This window comes from Lithohypha guttulata, assembly GCF_036872675.1.
Source record: "Lithohypha guttulata strain CCFEE 5908 chromosome Unknown scaffold_11, whole genome shotgun sequence".
In the NCBI taxonomy this organism is placed as follows: Eukaryota; Fungi; Ascomycota; class Eurotiomycetes; order Chaetothyriales; family Trichomeriaceae; genus Lithohypha; species Lithohypha guttulata.
Genome location: NW_027042760.1, coordinates 325,614 through 347,113, shown reverse-complemented (window position 1 = coordinate 347,113; position 21,500 = coordinate 325,614). Strand labels below are relative to the sequence as shown.

General features: G+C 49.0%; 3 protein-coding genes across 3 annotated transcripts; all 3 read right to left on the bottom strand.

Moving 5' to 3' along the window:
* Positions 1–11,341: 11,341 nt before the first annotated feature.
* LTR64_008710 (uncharacterized protein) lies at positions 11,342–12,214 on the bottom strand (the record flags this gene model as incomplete). The annotated part of the gene is made up of 2 exons (XM_064903020.1): positions 11,342–11,595; positions 11,707–12,214. 2 exons carry the CDS (start codon positions 12,212–12,214, stop codon positions 11,342–11,344), a joined length of 762 nt encoding a protein of 253 aa, XP_064750672.1.
* A 1,362-nt stretch (positions 12,215–13,576) lies between these two features.
* LTR64_008709 (uncharacterized protein) lies at positions 13,577–14,536 on the bottom strand (the record flags this gene model as incomplete). Its single annotated transcript, XM_064903019.1, has 4 exons — positions 13,577–13,696; positions 13,745–13,990; positions 14,042–14,306; positions 14,352–14,536. The coding sequence occupies 4 exons, from the start codon at positions 14,534–14,536 to the stop codon at positions 13,577–13,579; spliced, it is 816 nt and encodes a 271-aa protein (XP_064750671.1).
* A 546-nt stretch (positions 14,537–15,082) lies between these two features.
* Positions 15,083–16,597, bottom strand: LTR64_008708 (uncharacterized protein; the record flags this gene model as incomplete). Its single annotated transcript, XM_064903018.1, has 1 exon — positions 15,083–16,597. One exon carries the CDS (start codon positions 16,595–16,597, stop codon positions 15,083–15,085), a length of 1,515 nt encoding a protein of 504 aa, XP_064750670.1.
* Positions 16,598–21,500: the final 4,903 nt, after the last annotated feature.

The window sequence follows — 21,500 nt, the reverse complement described above, 5'->3', positions numbered from 1 at the left end:
AAGCCTTCCAAACTATCACCAACATTGGTGATATTTTGGGCGACCTTTTTAGGTGGATACTAGGCTTGATTCTGACATTATTCTATTAAATCTAGTAAACGTATTACGTAATATATTTACTTGTAATAACCGTTTTATACCTTTCTTTAAAGACTATATTAGCGTTTTGGATAGAATATATATTCCTACTAATATTTTAACTACTAAATAAGGCCTATATGTCACGACTTATCATACGGCCAGGTCTACGGCCAGGTATACGACTGGACGTACGGCTAGGCGTACCCCTAGATATACACTAGGACACACGACCGGACCTACGTTACAAGTAGCCTAAACCAGAATCAGCTAGGGACTGAATTAGAACAGGACTGGTCTAAAACCGACTTTATATAAAGGAAGGTTTAGCGAGACTAAACTATAAAGATTATCGTGCTTAGTATAATTAGCCTGATTAGTAATACTTAGCACTAAGTATACTAATCGAGGTAAGTAATACTAATTAAGATATTATAACTTATAAGTATATAGATTCTAGTATACTCTCTAGTTACTTAAATAGATTCTCTATAATTAATCTCTTTTACTAATTCTACTAGTACCTTCTAAGTACTTTCTCTATCGTGTTTATACTTCTTATTACTAACTAGCTAATATACCACTCTATTACCTATAATTAGACCTACTTACCTTAGGCCTAGGAACTTACGTAATATTATAAAGTAACTATAAAATATTAGATATATCTAACCTACGTTATATATATATTTTATAATTATATTAATCTTATACTCTTATACTTTTATTAAGATTAAGAGAGTAGTACTACACACGATAATATTATAATCGTAGATAAGAGTAAGTAGCTACGAGGCGGCTATCCTAGTAATAAAGCTAGGAGATAAACGCTAGAAGTAGGCGTAGGCGTATCACGCAAGTTCCCAGGCCTAGGGTAAGTAGGTCTGATCACAGGCAGTGGGGTGGTATGTTGGCTGGTTAGTAACAAGAAGTGTGAACACGACAGGAGAGGTACTTAGAAGGTACCAGTGGAATTAGTGAGGGAGATTAATTACGGAGAATCTATCTAAGTAGCTAGAGAGTGTGCTGGAATCTATATACTCATAAGTTGTAATGACTTAATCAGTGTTGCTCACCTTGATCAGTATGCTTAGTGATGAGCACCACTGATCAGACTGATCACACTAAGCACAACGACCTTTATAGTCTAGCCTCGCTAAACTTTCCCTGTCGTATGCTCTTGGTCTGGGCCAATCCCGTTCTGGCTTAGTCCTTGGTCGTTATGTTTCAGCCCAGTCCTGTCTTAGTTCAGTCCTGGCTGATTCTGGTTCAGGCCACTTGTGACGTGGCCTAGTCCTGTGTGTGGCCGTAGATCTGGCCGCATGATAAGTCGTGACACTATCCCCTCTCTAGGTGCTTGCTTCCACGCAAGTACAAATAAAGGTGAGTGTCCTGTTTCGCGTATGTCGTTTTTTTCTTTCTTTCCTCATGGCTGACCATGCCTCAGAAACGTCGAGCTGAAAACGAACTTCCTCGTCCGAACAAACAGCAGCAACCCAAAGAGAGTTCTACCGTCCGTCGCAGAAACTTAGGAAACTTCATTCAGGTGTTTGGTGATACGATGCCGAAGGCATGTTCCAATTGTCGTCGTCTTGGTTTGGAATGCAAGGTGCACATAAAGTCTGGTGTGTGTGGAAAGTGTCACCTGTCGGGAAGTGGGACAACATGTGATGTGCGGGTGACTCAAGAAGAGTGGTCTCGGTTGGTCGCGGAGCGCGCAAGATTGTTGAACGAAATGAAAGTGGCTTTGCAGGCTCAAAAGGATGCTGAGCAAGCTCGTCAGAAAGCTGCGGATCAGGAACTTTCGTTGCGTGAGCAGCTGCGAAAGGTGGAGGTCGAGGCCGAAGAGGCAATCGCTGTTGAGGAGGCGCAGATACAAGCTCTGGAGCGTCATGAGGCGGAGCAGGCGCAGTTGGTTGAGCAGGAAGCTCAAAGGTCTTCAAATCTGGCGTTGGTTCCTTACACCTGGAGTGTCATGAATGGTGTGACGGATGATTTCTGGGAGCCGTCTGAGAGTACTCCTTGGGTGTTGACTTAGTTGGTGTAGGTGAATGGGCACTCTCCGTTGCCGTGTGTCCAACATTTCTCCATTGCTATGTTGCAGGGTGTGGTCGCGAGTTTTCCCCTTTGCAGGAGTCGCTTTCCTCGTGGTGTGAGTTCATTGAGGAACTCATTGGGCTGGTTTCTTTCCTCGTAGAGTCCACAGTCGGGGTCCGAGTGTTCGTGGTGTCGGCATATTTGCCCGCTTCCTCCGCAATCGCGGTAGGTCCAACTGGGACGTCTCTTTGGTGTTTTGGTGGTTTCTGGTGTCTTCATCCACTCGGGATGTTTCTTCCAGAGGTCGTTCAGAGTATTTTCATGAAGGTGTTTCTCAGGTTCCCATGTATTTTCAGATTCGTCGTATCCCGTCCACTTGACCAGGTACTGTCGTCGCCCTTGCTTCCATCGGACTTGGCGGACGGCCTCTAGTTCGTAGACGTCCTCGTGTGACTCGCCCAGAGGTTGTGACGTCTCCAAAGGCGTCTCTGGATGGGCAGGTTCTAAAAGAGCAGCGTGGAATACAGGGTGTATCTTCATGTCCCGTGGGAGTTTCAGCCGGTAGGTGACTGGTCCCATTTTCTTCTCGATTTTGAATGGTCCAAGTTTCTTGAAGTCCAGTTTGTCACTGGGTCGTTTTGTTTTAATGTTTTTTCGCACTAGGTAAACGGGGTCCCCCTCTGAAAGGTTCGGTCCCTCGATCCTATGTCGATTTGCAAAACGAGCCATCCGTTGGGCAATGAATTCGAGTTCGGTCTTGAGGTGGTCATGAAGTTCCTTCATTTGGTCTGAAGTTAATCGGGCAAGGTGGTTTGAGGTGTCCGATTTCAAGGCATTTCTGGTAAAGGTTGGGTTGAAACCATAGTTGGCATAGAAAGGTGAGACTCCGGTGACTGCGGTGTTGTTATTGAAGCAGAATTGGGCCAAAGGTAGCAGTGAAACCCAATTGTTCTGTCGATGGTTAAGGTAACATCGCAGGTATTGTTCAAGAGTCTGATTTGTCCTTTCGGTTTGACCATCCGTTTCAGGGTGAAACGATGTCGAGAACTTGTGTTTGGTACCAAGTTGTTTGGTCAATTCTTTCCAGAAATCAGAGTTGAATGGACTACCGCGATCAGAAATGATCGTCTGAGGCATGCCATGGTTGGCGAACACGCTTCGAAGGAAGGTGTAGGCTAGTTGAACCGCGTTGGTGGCCTCTAGGTACGGTAGGAAGTAAGAATACTTCGTCATTCGGTCGCAGATCACGAAGATGCTGTCGTAAGCTGTACCCGTGAGGGGGTCTTCGGATTTGGGAAGCTTCACAATGAAGTCCCAAGTGATCGTTTGCCACGGTAGTTCAGGAACAGGTGTGGGTTGCAGAAGGCCGTATGGTTTATGCCGTGAGGGCCGGGCTTTCTGACAGATAGAACACTTACCAACGTGTTCTTCCACATCTTGTCTCATTCCTTTCCAGGAATGGTCTCGAGTGAGGAGTTCAAGCGTTTTGTTGACTCCGTTGTGTCCTGCAAGGCTGTCTTCATGGTGTAACTGCAGCAATTCAGTTTTCTGGGAAGCGGTGTATGTGATGGGCTTATTTTCTGCCATCATCAAACTGGGGTTGAAGACTAAGGCGTCGCCTTCCTTCTTCAATATTGCCACATTTTCCTTGTTCCTTACCTCGCCCTCGTAATCGGATCGTCGGCTCAGGGCGTCTGCCCGGCCGTTCTCCTTTCCCTTGACGTGGTAGATTTTGAAGTTGTACGCGGACATGGACATGGTCCATCGAGCCAGTCTGCCGTGCAGCTTCTGGGTGTCCGTCCAGTACACAAGGTTCTTGTGGTCGGAGTATACTTCCACAGGGTATTTTGATCCTTCGCAGTAGACACGCCAATGTCGTAGTGATTCGACAATGGCCAAGAGCTCTTTGTCGTAGATAGGGTAATTGAGCTCTGGTCCGGTGAGTTTTCTCGAGTAGTAGGCGACGGGTAACCACTTGCCGTCGTCGTTTGGTTGAGTTATGCATGCTCCAATAGCATAATCAGATGCATCGGTTTCAAGGCGTATGGGCTTTTCTGGGTCGAAAATCAGGAGCAGGGGTGCAGAGGTGAATCGTCTTTTCAACTCAGAGAAGGCCTCTCGTGCATCAGCACTGAGGGCAAACAGTTGTTTGGCTCCCTTCTTGGTTAGATTTGAGAGTGGCGCAGTAATTTTGGAATATCCACCGATAAATCGTCGATAGAAGTTGGCAAATCCCAAGAAGGATTGCACATCTTTGACGGATTTCGGCTCCGGCCATTCCAAGACGTTCTTGACTTTGTCAGGGCTCATTCGAAGTCCTTGGTCGGAGACCATCCAACCCAAGAACTGGACTTCGTGTTTGTGGAACTCGCATTTTTCCAGCTTGACTGGTAGTTGCTTTTCCCTGAGCTTGGTAAGCACCTTTCGAACATGTCCCACATGTTCGTCATAGGTTTTGGAAAATATTAGAACATCGTCGAGGTAAACGACGACGAATTCATCAAGATACTCGTACAATGTATCATTGATCAGATTTTGGAAGGTTGCGGGCGCATTGCTGAGCCCGAAAGGCATGACTTGGTACTCATAGGTACCATAACGACACTTGAAGGTGGTCTTCCATTCGTGTCCTTCTTTGATTCGAACTCGGTAGTAGGCTTCTCGGATGTCCAAGGCGGTGAACCATTTCGCGCCTTGTAGCCTATCCTGCATTTCATCAATCCTCGGCAGAGGGTATTTGTCTTTCGTGGTCGAGTCATTGAGTTTCCGGTAGTCTACGCATAACCTTTTGGTCCCATCCTTTTTCGGAACGAACAAGATGGGTGAGGTTATCGTGGGTTCTCCGCTCGACGCTCGCCCTTTCACCTTTGCAGGTCGAATGAAATGTTTGTGCAGGTTCTTGTCGATGTAGGTCCTGAGTTCGATCTCTTCCGCCCTCGTTAGAGAGTAGAGAGGTCCTTCCTTTATAGGTTTTCCAGGGATTAGGTTTATCTCATGGTCCCATGGTTTGTGCTCCGGGAGCGCTTCTTTCCCGAGCTTTTCTTGGAAAACGTCCTTAAAGTCTGCGTATTCTTTAGGACATTCGACAGGTGCTGCCGATGCCAGCGTCCTGCCTTGAGGCCGTACCCAGATGGCCTTAGTGAAGTTGGTGGTTGTACTGCTCGGCGGTATCCCGAAATGCCGACAGTTCGGAAATGTAAGTAACTTCTTTCCCCAATCTATTAAGGGGTTGTGCTTCTTGAGCCATGCCATACCTAGAACCAGATCATATTTCATAGGGGTAACGTCCAGGGTGATCTGTTCGACATGCCCGTCGATATTGAGATTGATATCGCGAAGCTCTTGGGTGATTCTCCCTTGATCGCTGCCATTGAAGCCCGTCAGGTCATATGGCTCTTGTTTATTTCGCTGGTAGCTAATCAGCTGCTGAGATATGCGTGGGTTGACGTGATTTCCCATCGCTCCGGAATCGATCAAGGTGCGTACTGTGACTCCGCAGAGTTCTGCATTCAGTACCAGACATTGGCTAAATGATGCGCTAGCCATAAAAGGTATCTTTGGACTCTTGTGAGGCCCACGGAAGCGTCGTCCAGCGATCTTCCGGCCTACTCGTTTTTTGTCCAATGGAGGTGTGCGCCCAGGACTGAAGCGTAAGGGCATTCAGGATACTGACACACGTATTCCTCCCCTCGATCCTTCAAATCCTCAGGTTTGAAAGGTCGAGTCATATCCCTAGGATCACAATGCATAATGTGACAATGCGGAAAAACAGGATGATTGTAGTCGCAGCGTTGATAGGGGCAGCAGAATTCGGTACTGGACCACGATCGGTCCACGGTGCTGTCCACCACTGTGACATCCAATTCGTAGGAATATGGTTCGGGTTCGGGTTCGTAACTTTCTTCTGGCTCGTCGCCGTCCAGATCGCAGGTTGGAAAGTTAACGTCACTCATCTGGAGTGCAGGTATGACTTTGTCCTTGGCGGCGTTGTTGTCGACCGTGAGGGTCCGTCGCTGGGAGTCGTCATCCTGGTGAGCATGAGGGTAAACTGCGTCTCGGTGTGGGCACCTAGTCTCTTTGCATAGAGCTAACTTGGTGAACGCAGGTATCTTTTTTCTTTCTACTTCGGGACTATACCACGTGTGTTGGTGTCGAGCTTCTTGCCCGCAGCCAGCCCAGGTACACCATCCACCGATGTAGTGGTATGTCTTGATGTGGATGAAGTCACTGGTATATCCGGTGACTTGAATCTTTCCATCATCCATGGTGATAACCTCTGCCTGGGGTCCGTCAGCACAGCAAAGTGCTCGGTTGGTTGGCATAGGTGTCTGTGACCTTGGTTTGACCTTGTTGGCTTTCTTGGACGGTCGCTTAGGGTAGTAGCAATAGTCCTTGTCAGCTTTGTGCGTGAGGCACTCGTCATGGTAACATCCTGACCAGTGAAGGGTCGAATGTTCCGGGTGTTCTGGGTCAGATGCTGTATCTGCCCAGGTCACAGATCTTTCAGGGGTCGCTGCTTCTGCCATTCCGAACTGCCTGGGTTTCCCTTTCTGGAAAGGTTTCTTGGTTTTTGCGTGGCAGTCGTTAGCTACATGTCCAGGTTTCCCGCAGTAAAGACACAGGTTGTTCTTCATTCGTCGGTCTTTCTCTGCTTGGCTCAGTGGTCCTTTGGTGTAGTTTCGTTTCTTGCTGGCGGCGTCGAGGTCCATGGGCATTGGACCTCCGTAGAAGCGCGATTTCGAGACATTAGCGGGGTGAGACTTCTTTGGTGCGAAGCTGCCCCGAGGAGGAAAGTTCCGTTGAACCTTCTCCTGCTTGAATTCCATAATGCGATTGTCGAGTTTAGTCGCGTCGGTGATAAGCTGTTCTAGACCCGTAGGTCTCTCGCGGTTGATGTATTGCTCGCGGACCTCCTCGCGGAGTCCCCGATAGAAGACCGATGCTAGCGCTGCATCGTCCCAGTTGAGATAGATAGCAATACTTCGGAACTGAGCTGCATAGTGGGATACCGAGGTGACTTGTTTGATGGTGTGAATCTTTCGTTCCGCTTCCTTCTGCTGGTCCTGAATCCCGCAGAAGGACGACAGTTCCTCCTTAAATCGTTCCAAGGATCCAAAGATCCTTCGGATTCGCTGATCTGCCTGATCTCCATGCACGAAGTGCGCATTGAGGAAAGGTTCAAACCACACAAGAGCTTTACCCTGAAGCAAGTTCGATGCATACAGGACCTTGGTGGTTTCATCAGGAAAGCTGTGCGGTTGGAGGCGTGTAACGAGTTGAAGTTGTACCCAGAAGCTCTTGAACTTCTCGGGTGATCCATCAAACCTTTCGGGGTCCTTGGCCTTGAAGCCGTGGCCCTGAGTGGTGACAAGAGTAGTAGCCATAGTTGCAGTGTTGGATGACTCGGGCGTGACTATGATCGGTTGACTGGCTGATGAGTTGGGTGAAGGTGATTCGTGTTCACTGGAATCTGAGTCGGAATCAGATCCTTCCTGAACGGGTGCCGGTCGTGTTGATGCTTCGGTGAGCGATAGTCGTGATGTATTTGCAACGAGTCCTGAGAGAGAACTAGAGGTACTAGTTCTTCGAACACTGGCTTGACTTGAGGGTCTCTGTGGAGATGGCTTAGGTGGCATATGGTATTGTCTCGAAGATTGTTGTCATGTCCTGAAGCCTTGTTACCAGAGGCGGTAATCAATGTATCACGCAAGCTCCTCGTCCAAGGGTAAGTCAGACGATGATCAAGAGTGGTTGGTATGTTGGCTTGTTAGTAACTAGGGTCAGGGCACAGACACAGGTCAAGTATCGTAAGATGGGCATCAAACAATACAGGTGAGTTGGTGAGGGAGATTGATTACAGAGTAACTATGAAATGTCAGTTGCGCCTGACCTACGTCGTATATATGGTCTATGTATTTCATGGTATGTTCGGCATGCTGCAATGTTGGTCCTAAGTCCAACATTGCTAACATTTCAACATTGCACTTCGTTCGGCCCGTTCTCCGCACGTGATGTCGCGGAACCTTCTCGATTGGTGCATCTTGTGCCGTGGTCGCATTTTGGTCGTGACATTCACCGTGCAATCGCTATATATCTTTATACACTTCCGCCTATCAGTTCTGCTCGTGTCTATAAGCCCGATAGTTGCTCATAAGCCGAATCACGATAGCATAACAACGAGACGCACTGCTCCGCTCGCTGCTTTAGTAGGTCATCTAGGGATACGGTCTTGGTTAGTGGGTAACGGCGATCAGGTTATAGACTTCTCACGAATACTCCGATTTAAGGATCTTCTATTAAGATAAGGTTTTTCACCTACACAAGGCCGTTGTTTATTCTCGATCCAAGTACTTTACCATTGCTTGTAAGTAGGGAAAGGTGAGTTAAACCTATTACCTCGAACGCGAATTGACCTCCGTCAGGATGGCAACCCGAAGAACGAAGTCGAGCTGAAGGACGACGACTCAAAGCTGGTTGGTCTGATGGTGGATTATTTATACCAGCTCAACTACGACGACCTATTACCGAGTAAACCGCCTACCGAGCTGAACCAAGAGACATCTACACAACCTGAATCTGCGGTAGCACATCACATCTAGTGTTACGAAAACCTTAGTTATAAAGCACCTATTGACGAGCCTATTCTCAAGCCGGAAACCATCGCGGCGTCGGAGATCCACATATATAAAGAAGATAAGTGGTCTTTTAGAACAGGCAAGAAGAGCAAGAAGGACAAGAAGAAGAAGAAAGGACAACTGTTAAAACTCCGCCTTAGAGATCACGATTAAGATGTGAGCATAGCACGACTTATAATAAACACGCTCATATACGCACTGGCTGATAAGTATAAGATAGACGACTTAAAGGCTCTGGCGAAATAGAAGTTCGAGGAAGCGGTAGTCTAGGACTAGAACAGTTAAGCATTCGCGTACGCAGCTAAGCTAGTCTTCAGTACAACTCCGAGCTCCGATCAAGGTCTGCGAACGGTTATGACCAGGACAATTAATACGTACCGTGAATTAGTGAACTACGAAGAAGTATAACGACTTCTTAATTCTAGAAACGGGATGGCTTAGGCACTTATATAGGTTCTTCTGGGTGACCACATCGACGGCTGGTAACCGTTTAACCTCAGGCTAATAGTCAGACGGGTTTGACTCGTGTTGCGACGACAACCACGTACATAAGCTTTAGTATAACCATCAATGTCTGCCTGTTCTCCGTAACCCAGCTGGCTGAATCTTATGATGCATGACTTGAAAGTGTGTCTGGAACAGACGCGATGTCGTGTCGGTGGCGGCTATGTGCATATCGTATGTTCATAAGCAGAGAGGCTGGCGTTCTCTGACTTAGCAGGCTCCTGTTTCAAAGGATGTCTCGACGACCAGACGAGCACGAGAACATATTAAAGGAAGTGATGGCCAGGCTCAGATGCTATCACGACGAAGACTGTTAGTACTCTTTAGGCAACGACTGAGTGAGCGAGTGAGTATAGCTGAATGCACTGCTGTAAGCAAAGAAGCACTTGGCCATAAAATTGTTCCCAATAATGTGTCAGATCCGAATGTGAGGGAAGAATAGCCAATTTAAGAGTTTAGAGTCGAGTATAGCCCTACAGAAACATTCACGTCGACAACTTAACCATATAGTAATGAATGGCCCTTCACGTTTGTTCGATGTCACCCGTAAATTCGTTCTGTTTAGCCTTATGAACATAGGATGCAGAGAGTTCCTCCAACTATAGTGCCTATAATACCGAGTAGTATAGCCACTGCACCTGTAGCGCCCAGCTAGTGGCAGCAGCGAACCAGCTCCCCATAGGTACCGTGGCTCCATAGACAATAGACTGGATGCCAGCGGCAACCGTTTCTACAGAGTTAAAATTTAGTACAGACCCTGCCAGATAGAGGGTATTCATACCGGCTTGAACGCCTGCAGCTCCAAATCCAATACCCGAGAGGACATTGACGCCGATAAAACCTCCTGTAGCAGCACCAATCACTGCGATACAGCAGCTGTTAGCGCACAACTCTTGTAGTCGTGAATATTGCTAGCACACCTGGTCCGACCACACTTCTCGATAAAGCGATCTTAATGAAAAACATTGAATACTATATCAAATTCGGTGGCCTTCGTGCTTAAGGTAATAAGTTGTGGATAGCAAATGTTGCGTTCTGCGTGGCCTTTTGAAGGAGGAGACTGGCGGAGCAAGTTGCCCTGTAGCACGCATGACTAGGCACCCACGATAAGCACCCTAATGTGGATCGGTTCAATGATAACTGCAATCATCATTGACAGCGATTATCAAGCCACTTACTATGACGATCGAAAAGACGCTCTAGAGTACTGCAAAACTTCCTTTCTCAGACTCTTAGAGCTTTGAAGGGAAACAGGTTACTCCTTATAAACAAGAATGCAGAAAGCACAGGATATTACAACAGTGATACCGTGCGTTTAGTTATTTATGATAGATTTACAAAATCAATAGATCGAGTCTAGGCACACGAAGACATCCGCTGATTAGTGCAAAACTTAAGACTTCGTTCGCTCTAACTCACCAACGGATCAAGTATCGCGCACTACTGAATGAGCCATCACAGCTATTGATTTCACTTGCGATATCGCTGGAGGCTGAACAAGGGCGATCGAAATCCAACCTGGTCGGACACTCAGCCAAATCGGTTTCTGGCGAGCAGGACCCTTTGCAAGACACCCGTGTCTGTCAACCAGTTATTGAATGAGCTTGTTGCCCGAGGCTTCGAGAGAGGACATCGTGTGCTTGCAGCCGTTTCACCTCTAAGACTGGGAATGCGGCAGAGCTACATATGACGAAACACAGTCGTACAAGGTTTGGTTGTCCATAAGGCGAGAAGACACAAACGTGGCACATATAGTAGAATCGCAGCAATGCAATGCCTGGGTCATTCAGATTGTCCGAGATCACTCTCGAGAGATTTAACTATAGCCAAGTTCTTCTACGACTTCAGTCTTCACCACTGCCTAGTGCATGCAGCATACATATGTCCACCGCCTCAAGTCTTGCTTAAGAAATATGGACGGGAGTGCTTTGCACCCGACAGAAAGTGGCGAAAAAGTATGCGTTCTGGACGGCTTGCGTTGCTCAACTACGAGGACAAAGTTGAGTGTTATGCTGATTAAGTGAGGATACGCTTAGCATTAGGTTCGTATTTGTAGTCGGAATCTACTAAGCACTATCGTATGTTTTCTAGCCTAGCTTCCGCCGCTTCTTGACCTGATTTTTGTGGTGAGGATGTCGTGCCTGGTCGCTAATAGCAGCCGCTGGAGGATCACGATCATGTATCCGTCTCTTCTGTGCTTCCAACGAGGCCGAACGCTCACCAACTACCAGCTTGATTCGTGGAAACAGACATGAAAAGGTGCAGGAGGTTTCCACCGTCGCAGGAAGAGCCTGTTGAACTGTAGCGATGCTTGAAAGTTGGGAGCATGAGACGTACTGCTCTGTAGGTCGCTTGTGATCTTGATTTTGTCCCACATACCGACCATCGCTCGAAGTCGGAAGGGCGACTTCAAGGCTAGATGTATGCGTTGGTACAGACTTGTCAGACTTACCGGTACTGATTGTCAAAAGATCAGTGTCTGACACCAGCTCCCGTCGTTGGTCACCAGAGGGCTGACCAAACACTTCCAGTGAAGTGAACGTCGACTGCTGACTCACTTGTAAGTCTCGGAGGTGGGCCATCGTAGATAGCCCTTGCCTATACGAGTCGTGCTGGGCTGCACCTGAAAAGGATTTCTTCGACGTGTTCTCTGTAAAGTGGTTGAAGATAGACTGCAGGTCGTAGCATTGAGCAGGAGACAGATACGAAACAGAAGACGAGCTCGATGCAGAAACAAAAGATTGACAGGCCACACCAACGTCGATGCGGGCGTCTGCAGGAAGTTCGGTATGAAAAACGTCGGCAGAGGCTTTGTGAATGTTGCTGCTGCCCATGGAGCGCTTTGGTGCGAGCTTCATGCCGTGAAAATCCACAAAATGGTCCGAGAGTGACACCTCATCGTCGACATCGATTGAGCATAATGGATGCGGGCACCGCACCGGAAAGGCGAGATTAGCCATGTGCAACCTCATATGCTCGCGTAGACGATGTTCCTGCGCATAGCTGTGCATTCGCTTCGTTGGCAGTAGCGTGGCGTCTCCAAGACAGAATGGACAAAACGCTTCCTGAAGGACAAGGCCAGAATATACAAGCCTGCCGCAGCACAACGACCGAAGCGATCGCAGCTCTTTAGCACAGTGCGTCTGCCAGCTATCCTGCCCAAGCACCCATTCGAAACACAGGAAGCAGAATTAGACGTTCGACGGCAGCAACTGGTGCCTCCGAGCCAGATATGTTCTGTGGCATTTCAAGAGGTGGCTTTGCTGCTTGTGAAGGGTATCCAAGCTGTTTGAAATTAGCGGGACCACAAGCTCTTCCCCAGGCCGATCTTACCTCGACAGACTTTTGGAACATCCCGGACACTCTCGAACCATGTGGTACCCAGGAATCCCAGTCGTACAGGTCGTTGTGCAGAGAGTGTGCAATGCGGTGAGGATGCCCTTGCGCTGCTCGCCCGTCATCAGACTGTCTGAGTGCATTGTGTGCGACATCAATCGTAGAGAGGGTGATAGGTGCAAAAGTTTCTGCATGCGAAGGTTAGTGGGCGGATCTGTTGCCGCTTCCAGGCCACTAGTCTTTTCAAGCCACACACGTCGTTCAGAAATCCAGGTTTGGCGGTACTTCCTAAGGGCTGATCTCTTTTCGGTGTCAGTTGCCGCAAGTCCAAGTTGACGTTGTATCCGCGCCGGCAGAGTGGCAGGCAGGCCTGGTTCACGGAATTGCTCAAAGGACTGCCAGTGTTTGATAGCAGATGCATCCTCAGGCTGACAAAAGAAGCATCTGGCACCGTTCACACTTGAAGTTTGGGCAACGTTTGATTGGCCGAAAACTCTTTTGTCGCTTTGCGTGAGATGCTGAGCACGCTGAACCTCGGTATGCCGCTCTACATCATAATGTTAATATCTCTGTCGCTTTGCTTCACCAGTCATAACCCACCGTCTATCCTAGCACCAACCTCCCGACGAATGCTGTGAATGTTGATGGAACAAGAGTAGCCCGCTGATGAGGCAACATGTTGGAGAATCGTGGAGAAGTCGTACCTTGACCAGTGTCGTTCAGACACTTGCGGACACCCCTTCTTGAGTACCTGTCGCACAATCGGAAGCTCGCGCTTGTCCTTTTTTATCTGCAAAGCGAGTGCATCCTTGCCATCCGGAACTCGATGCTGCAGTAGCTTGTCGACGCTTGAAGTGCCCTGGAAAATACCATCCACGATTCCCATCGTAAGGAGACAGAGGCATGCATCTCGCTTGAGAACCTGGTCTTCCTCGTTGACGTAACCAAAACTACCTTTCATTAGCATCGGGCCATCTACCTGCGTGCTAAACTGAAACTTGCGTGATTGTGTCCGGGTGCTTGTTGTTTTTGACGAACCGCTGATCGAGTTTGAAGGTCCACAGTTGCTGGCCGTCTGGGCGTCGGAGAAGCACAACCTGAACATCCTGTAACAATAGTCAGAACACGCACGCTGACGAGCAGTGTTGTCTTACCTTCCATCTGAGGCCTTTGGTCTCATTCTTGTCGTTCGGAAAGAATGCCCCGATCCGTGCTCCGGTACTTGCGAACAGCTGTATGATGAATGTGAACTGTATACGAGACCTCTCGTCGAATATGTTGACATGGTCGTTGGTCCAGACAGTGGAAAGCAGGTGGTAGACATCCTTATCAGTACAATTGTACTTGATCATTTTGCCAACCTGAACCACGCCTTCCTGAACGAGCAAGCTTCTGACCCACTGTGAACCGTCAGCAAAAGCCGATCGAGGATTGCAAGCATGGACTCGTACATTGTAGACCTCACTGCGATCCTCCTCAGACACAATGTTGCCCGTATACCGTTGAAAGCCAGCAAAGAAGGCTTCAGCGAAGGTATTGAGAGAATCTGTGGTCATCTTATCCGTGATCCTGCCCTTTGCAATACTTGCCTTGTACCGTAGAAAGTCTTTGAGTTCCGCAAGACTGAGGTTCTCACAGCCGTGGTACAAGTATCTGGCCGCAAGGTCATTCTCAGTCACTGCATCGCCCGGACAAGAATCCTGACCCAGGCGCCACCTGCAACTGTGTTAACCAAGTTCGGACTCGGGTCAAAGCTCTTGCAATTGGTAGCATTCAAGACTCGCCTCTTGCAGCGCGCGTGTGTTGCCCTTGTAGATCGTCTTGTACAGTCCCCTTGTCGCATCCTTCTCCGCGTGAGCACCGGCAGTGTATCCGTTCAACTGGGACTGGCGTAGGAGTTCTGCAGCTCTTTGGAGCAGGCCGACTTGCGTAGTGTTCTTGGGCATTCTGCTCGATGATTTTGTGGTGCTCGCATGTTGTGAAAATGGGCATAGTTATACCGTAACCTGCTCGCTCGACCATGCGGTTGCCGACACATGCGCGTGCGTTCATTGGACATGTTCAAGGCTGACACAGTGTGATACATGTGTGATTCAAGTCGTCGTAAGTCTATGGTGGCAGCGATGTGCATGATGGAGGGGTGCTATATTGACAGCTATCCTGGTGAAGGGGGGCTGAAAGTGCGTATGTTCACGAGTCAGGTGAGCCAATGAAACGCTGCTGGTGAGCTCCAGCGCGAGCTTGGTGAGCCACGGGCGAGCCGGGTTAATTCTACTCTGCTATTGACCTGCCATCACGTGCTTATCTAGGTGAGTCGAGCAGAGATAGATCGAGCCTGCAAAAGGGCCAAACAGGCTAGTGATATACGAGTCCCTTCATCAGCAGCATTGGCCTTGACGAGCAGCTCGTCGAGAATCGGCAGCGCGGCTCATGTAAACATTCGGTCTAGAACCACTAACTACATAGGCTTGGAACAAGCACATCAGACGATGTCAACGCTCCTTCCTCCTCTGAGCCTCAACAGTAACATCACCATCAGCCAATTGCTCAAACCCAAACGCCTTCCATTCAACTCGTCCCTTCTTCCCAACGGCGCTCTCAAGCTGCTTCGGATCTATCCTCAGATCATACTCCATCAATATCTTCACCAACACAACCTTGATCTCAGCTGCCACAAAGAAGCGACCAGGACATATAAAGCGACCCATTCCGAACGCGTAATGTTTATCATTGCTAGATACTAAGCTCATCTTCTCATCAATTCTCATGTAGCGGTAAGGATTCCACTTGTCCGCTTCCGCACCCCATTGATCCTCGGACCACATGGGCGAGCTTGGTAATGCAACCTGGGTGCCTCTAGGAATGACCTGACCACTCGGTAATTTGACATCCTTAATTGCGACACGTTCGAGATTATTGAGTGTCTGCGGCTTGAGTCTCTGCGTCTCCTTGATGCACGCGTCAAGGAAAGTAAGCTTTGCCACGGACGAAGGCACAAGCTTGCCATTTGAATCTCCCAAAACGCTCTCAATCTCACCTCTGAGGTCATCTATCACTTTCGGCTGCTGAGTCGAGGCAAGTGCGAGGTCGAGCACAGTCTGCTGTAGAAGCTGCGAACTTGTATGAATTGCGCCTGCTGCGAGCGCGAGCTGGATCACTGCTGCATCAGGTGATTTATGGTCTTTGGTCCATGCTAACACACTGTTCTGGTCGTTGTCTCGAAGCTCGTAAGAGGCTAGCTTCCGGCGGGCTTGTGCCAGTTGCGCTCGTGAGGCTCTGCAGTCAGGTAGGAACCAATGCACGATGAATCGAAGATAGGGTGGCCATGATCGTAGGGCCCGAGCGGCATCGAACAGGCTCCTGGTGTGGGAAGTGATCAGCGTCTGCCATTCCGCATCGTGTGCTAGTGTTGGTCCTGAGAAGACAGCTGATGCGACGGATGCTGTCATGTTGAAACAAAGAGTGCCCCACGAGATTTCATGGAACGTGGTGTCACCACCTATTTTGTCCTTCAGAATCCTGTCCGTTTGGCTTTCAAATGTATCAAGCATGGGCTGCGTGATCTGAGACATCCGCTTCTTAACAAGGTCGATGACAAAATGGTTGGGGTCGTTAAATGCTCCAATTGCCTCGAAGCCCGGATAGTCGCCGAAGAAATCCTGTGCGACTGCGGCTTGGTGATCGAGGTCTGGGTGCTTGCGAAGCCAGTCGATCCAGGTGTATGGAAGGAAGACCCTATCACTGAGTGCAGTTATGATTCTAAAGGGCTGGTCGGGGTAATTCTTGGTGCCCTCCTCTAGAAGACCTTGCGCATTGGAGATGAATCGATGCTTCGCTCTGGCGCGGTTGATGTCGTTCGGGTACTCGTTGATGATCGGAATGTTGCTTTTCGACCGTCTTGTCCAAGCTCTAGTCCACACGATGCTGACAGTTAGGAGTGCCAAGACTGTCAAGATCTCGCTATCTTTGACACCAGCCAAGCCGCTTCCAATGAGTTTGTTTATCATTTCCCCGTTCCTGGTATTTACCTTGCTTATTGTTCAAGGATTCACAATGCCAATTGTTCAAGACAAGAGTTGCTCGAAGTCTACATATATTCCATAGCCCAAAGCATTGTCCGGCTAAACGGCCTAAAGTTCGGGCAGATCATTTTCCTAAAAAGGCATGCTGGACTGAGGGCCGATACAAGCTAGGGCTAGCGTTGCGCATGGCTTCCCACTAAACGAGGACTTTTGCGCAATCAACGAGCAGCTTGATTCGCCACCATAGAAGCAAACGCGGCAGTAACAGTTGGTAGTAATCTTAGTAAGGGGTGGAAACACCAAACTTGGTTGCTGGGGGTGTGCGCTACCTGGTCTTCACAAACTTTGTGTTGAGACAAGCGTACTCATAAGGAAGCGCCACTTCCGTCGTAGGCAATTGCACTTTTTAACACTTCGATATTGGAACACTTCTGAAAGCAGTGCTCCCAGTAGGTCAGATCGCATCTTGTGAAGAATACAGGCAGTGTTAGCCTAGAGTAGAGTGGAAGGGTAAGCAAGTGGTAGAAGCAGCGGGACGAGGGTGAGTTGGTGGATGAGCGCGATGCAGATTTTATTTTCCTTGTACTGGCATGTCACGTTTCAGGATCTGGCCAGGCACCAGCTATCCCTTCGGTTCATCTTTCATTTCCCTTTTCACGAGCTACAGAAGTGCATTACGACGCAAGGTGTTGTTTCTCGATCAGAGAGCGTCGAAGGTGACGATTCTTGCCTATAATGTCTCAAGGAAGGATAAAATGCTTGACGCTTCAAGAATAGCAGAATACTATGCCCGCCTCGCGGCTACTCTTCTACGGGTTTGACTACCTCTGCAACGACAGTCGTAGAACAACCATCCTAGAGCATTGTAAACCAATGCGAGCGACCACATCACCAAGCCTTGTCGTATCGAGCGCTCGAAACATGGTCATCGGTACACGTGTATCTGATCCGCGCGCAGATTAGTGTCTTTGATTGCCCTTGCTTGAGGTCGTACTCCCCTACCTCGAAAGCGTGAGCAGTCTGATGCGACTCGCCTTACTGCACAGTGGTTTCGGATTCGGATACGGATGAATCTTGTGATGTGAGGACGATCTCGCTGCTGACCTACACTACACAGCCAAGCGCAAGTCACGTGGGCTCGGACACGAATGAGAAATCTCCATCGCGTGATGTAATCCTGGATGGCCGACGCTTACTTCTATGTGTCAATAAACTGTTTATTTGAGCTTAAGAGAGTAAGACATTCCTCTCGCTAGGCCCCACCATAAAAGTCGCTATAATGTTTTCGTTCTGCTCTACGCAGTTCCCGGGCTTTAGTCCGTCACAAATATGGCTAGAGTCACCTGTAGTACCATTTTTAAGACGATAACGAGAAGACAAGAGTAAGGCAAACGTTATAAACGTCTTGAGCGTTTCGGGTACCTTACTATAGCGAAGCGCACCGAGGGATAAACCCTGTATTAAGCCTTTCTTAAGGGACTTTACGAAACTACTCTACTGCTTTACTATACGTTCACGCGTGTCACGACTTATCATGCGGCCAGGTCTACGGCCACACACAGGACTAGGCCACGTCATAAGTGACCTGAACCAAAATCAGCCAGGACTGAACCAAAACAGGACTAGACTGAAACATAACGACCAAGGGCCAAGCCGGGACGGGATTGGTCTAGACCAAAGCATACGACAAGGAAAGTTTAGCGAGACTAAACTATAAAGGTCGCCATACTCAGTAGGATCAGTCTAATTAGTGGTGCTTAGCACTAAGTATACTAATTAAGGTGAGTAACACTGAGCAAGTTATTACGACTTATAAGTATATAGATTCTAGCACACTCCCTAGCTACTTAGATAGATTCTCTGCAATTAATCTCCCTCACCAATTCCACTGGTACCTTCCAAGTACCTTCCCCGTCGTATTCACACTTCTTGTTACTAACCAGCCAACATACCACCCCACTACCTGTGATCAGCCCTACTCACCCTAGGCCTGGGAACTTGCGTGATACTACGGAGTAACTTTTTATAAGCAGAGATACAGCAGAGATACAGCAGAGATACAATAGGTAAGCGCTATTGTGACGCTGCTAGATAGCACCGAGAAAGGCATTAATAATCCTATAAGAGAGTATACCCCACGACATTAGTATAGAGGCCACGAGGTCGGCCGCAGTAATAGTGAAATACAATATCTCTGCACCCTATGTCTATAGCTCTAAGCGCGGTAATGGTAAACCTTAGGCCTCATTAACCACCTATATAGACATCCCTTTAACCCTGACTGGTGTCCACAATTCTATACGGGTGTATAGCGTAGGATAACGATATCCTGATCTTATTTTACCGAGACGAGCGCCGTACCACGAAGAATAAAGGTATCTAAGATCCACGGCCTACCTGCCAGCCTCCGCTCTATAAGGAAGTGGCATTACTTCCTCGACGACGATATTACGAATGCTTTAATAACTCTATAGGGGAAGTATATCGTGAGAACATCTACTATTTCCCAGCGAAGAAGCACAAACCAGGAGTGCAGCTTTCCTTACGCCTAAGCATTCCAAATGTACTCGCGCTGCTCGTGCTCGGCCACAACGAGAGGCGTAAACCGGTATGCAGGCCCCGATTCGGGTGGTGATTTTGGTGTGAGGCCACCTCGAGAACGAGAGGAAGTCCCCCATCCACAAACCAGTGGAGCATGCCACCAATTCAAATGCCACCTAGCTGCTCGCAGCCTAGACTTCTGGTGGTGGTCTCGAGTGTCAACTCGTTCTTGTGAGGCACGCTTGTTCGCAAAGGAAACGGCGGAGCACATCGGGTGGTAAAGCGGCATACAGCCTCGTGAACCAGTGGCAGATTGGGCGTCCATCCTCTGCATCAACAACATCCCGTGGACGAGCGGGTCGAAAGAACGACGATGAAGGTGGATATTGCATGCATGGACCGCGCTGGTGTGTTTCATCCTTGCTGCGACCATTGTGGCGGCCGTGGTGCTGACACCGTGGGCACGACCACCAACTGTCGAGGCCATTCCACGACGATCGAGATACCCGCATTGGTTTCATCTCTCGACCTTCCTTTCTATCCCAGCGCCTCTGGAACCCGACGCCCTCACGCTTCGGAAGAATCTAGCCGCTGGCCTCGGTCGTTGCCCTACTGCTGCTCTGAGGACGTCCCCTCCATCCGCTTCCTGCAGCCTTCTCGAGCCCGTTCTCACACTCAGCCACTCAACCACTCAGCCTGCCGGCCACTCCGCCGCTGTCCCTGCCCTTGTGTCTTCTCAGACCGTCCTACAAATGTGTCTGACTTGAGCAGAGCATGTGTGTATCGGAGGACTCTGCAATCTCTACCGGCGCTGATAATGCGGCGGAGAGTCGTCAGCGACACCCAAAGTGGGAAGCCACCGGTGCAGTAGGGCTGCGGTTTGGACCGTGGTCGCAACCCACCACCAGTACAGAGACCCCAGGTGGAGATACTTCAGATACTGCGCCCTCTTCTTGTGCACCGGCATTTATCACATGCATATTTGCGTCGACAAGCGATGTAGCCAAAATTGTAGGTTGGCACTGAATTGGATGACATCGTGCATCGTGCATGGCGGCACTTATGGTTTTTTCTGTCCAGTCCGGATGTTCTGACGCTGTAGGAACCAACAAGGCTACCGATCATCTGTTGCTTCGCTTCTGTGACACTGGGCTTGCGATAGACGGAGTTGGTGGTTCAAGTATTTTGAGGTAGCCACTGGCACTGCTGGTATCTCACTCTGCACAATCATCATGTGACTTGGCTTACCAGGAAAGCGGTAAATCACGTGCTTTTCATCTTTGGGTCGGTTCAGAGTCAACGATCTTGTCTACTGGTGATGACGACTGTGGCAGCAGCGGCAGTGACGACACGCGAAACAGATTCGCCTCGTCGCAACTTCAGTTGTAGGCACCAGCGCTAGTATGATGGCGCAGTAAGAAGCTATCGTGCCGGCACGAGGGTGGAGGACTTAGTATGGAACAAATACTGCATACGCGTGAAGTCAGTTGGATTACTTGCTTCTACTATGATTCGATCAACACCTAGTGCCCTGCACTTTTACCCTTTGATTCCAGCTTTGACGTCGTTGTGAATCTCCGACGTGGGTTCTACTGACACCAATTCTTCGAGAACAGACACCTCGCGAGGAGAGGTGATCTCTGCCAATGCGACCAGTGGGATGAGATCAGGTTGCACCCGAAGAACAACCGTGCATCGCTCACGGGAAGTACTTCTGCTATCCTCACGAAATCGTGGCACGTCTAATCGTAGTGTCCTGCAGTATTCGGGACAACTCTGCCGTCTCGTGACAAGAAGTCGCTTCCACGAGACAACATGGACGCGTGGATGGTGTTGCCCCCATTGACAGCGGTGGGTATCCTGGCGGGATGGTTAGACACACTGTGGTCAAAGCACTCGTTATCGTGTTCGAGGTTTTATGGAGGGTGCAAAGGCACGTCAAACTGCCCCGGTTCGTGGTGGGAAACATCCCACGTGGTATCGAGTTTCGATACATTCGACCGATCTCAGCTGTTGACCTACCTCGACTCTCGACCATAAGTTTCTGTGCGTGGCTGATTACTCACTGAACCAGCTTGCTGTCATACCTCGGACTTTCATGTCCTACACGACTACGGTTCGCTGGAGGCAATTGTCAGAAATAACAGAACGACGGCGAATCCTGATAGTAGAGCAAGCCACCAACTCAAACGCCACCTGGCTGTCCGAAACCTCGAATTCTGGTGGTCTTCGGTCTTCTTATCGAGTGTCGACTCGGTTTTGTGAGGCACACCAGTTCGCAATGGAACGACGGGGATTGCAGACCGGGTTGTGAAGCGGTATATGGCCTCGTGGACCAGTGGTAGAC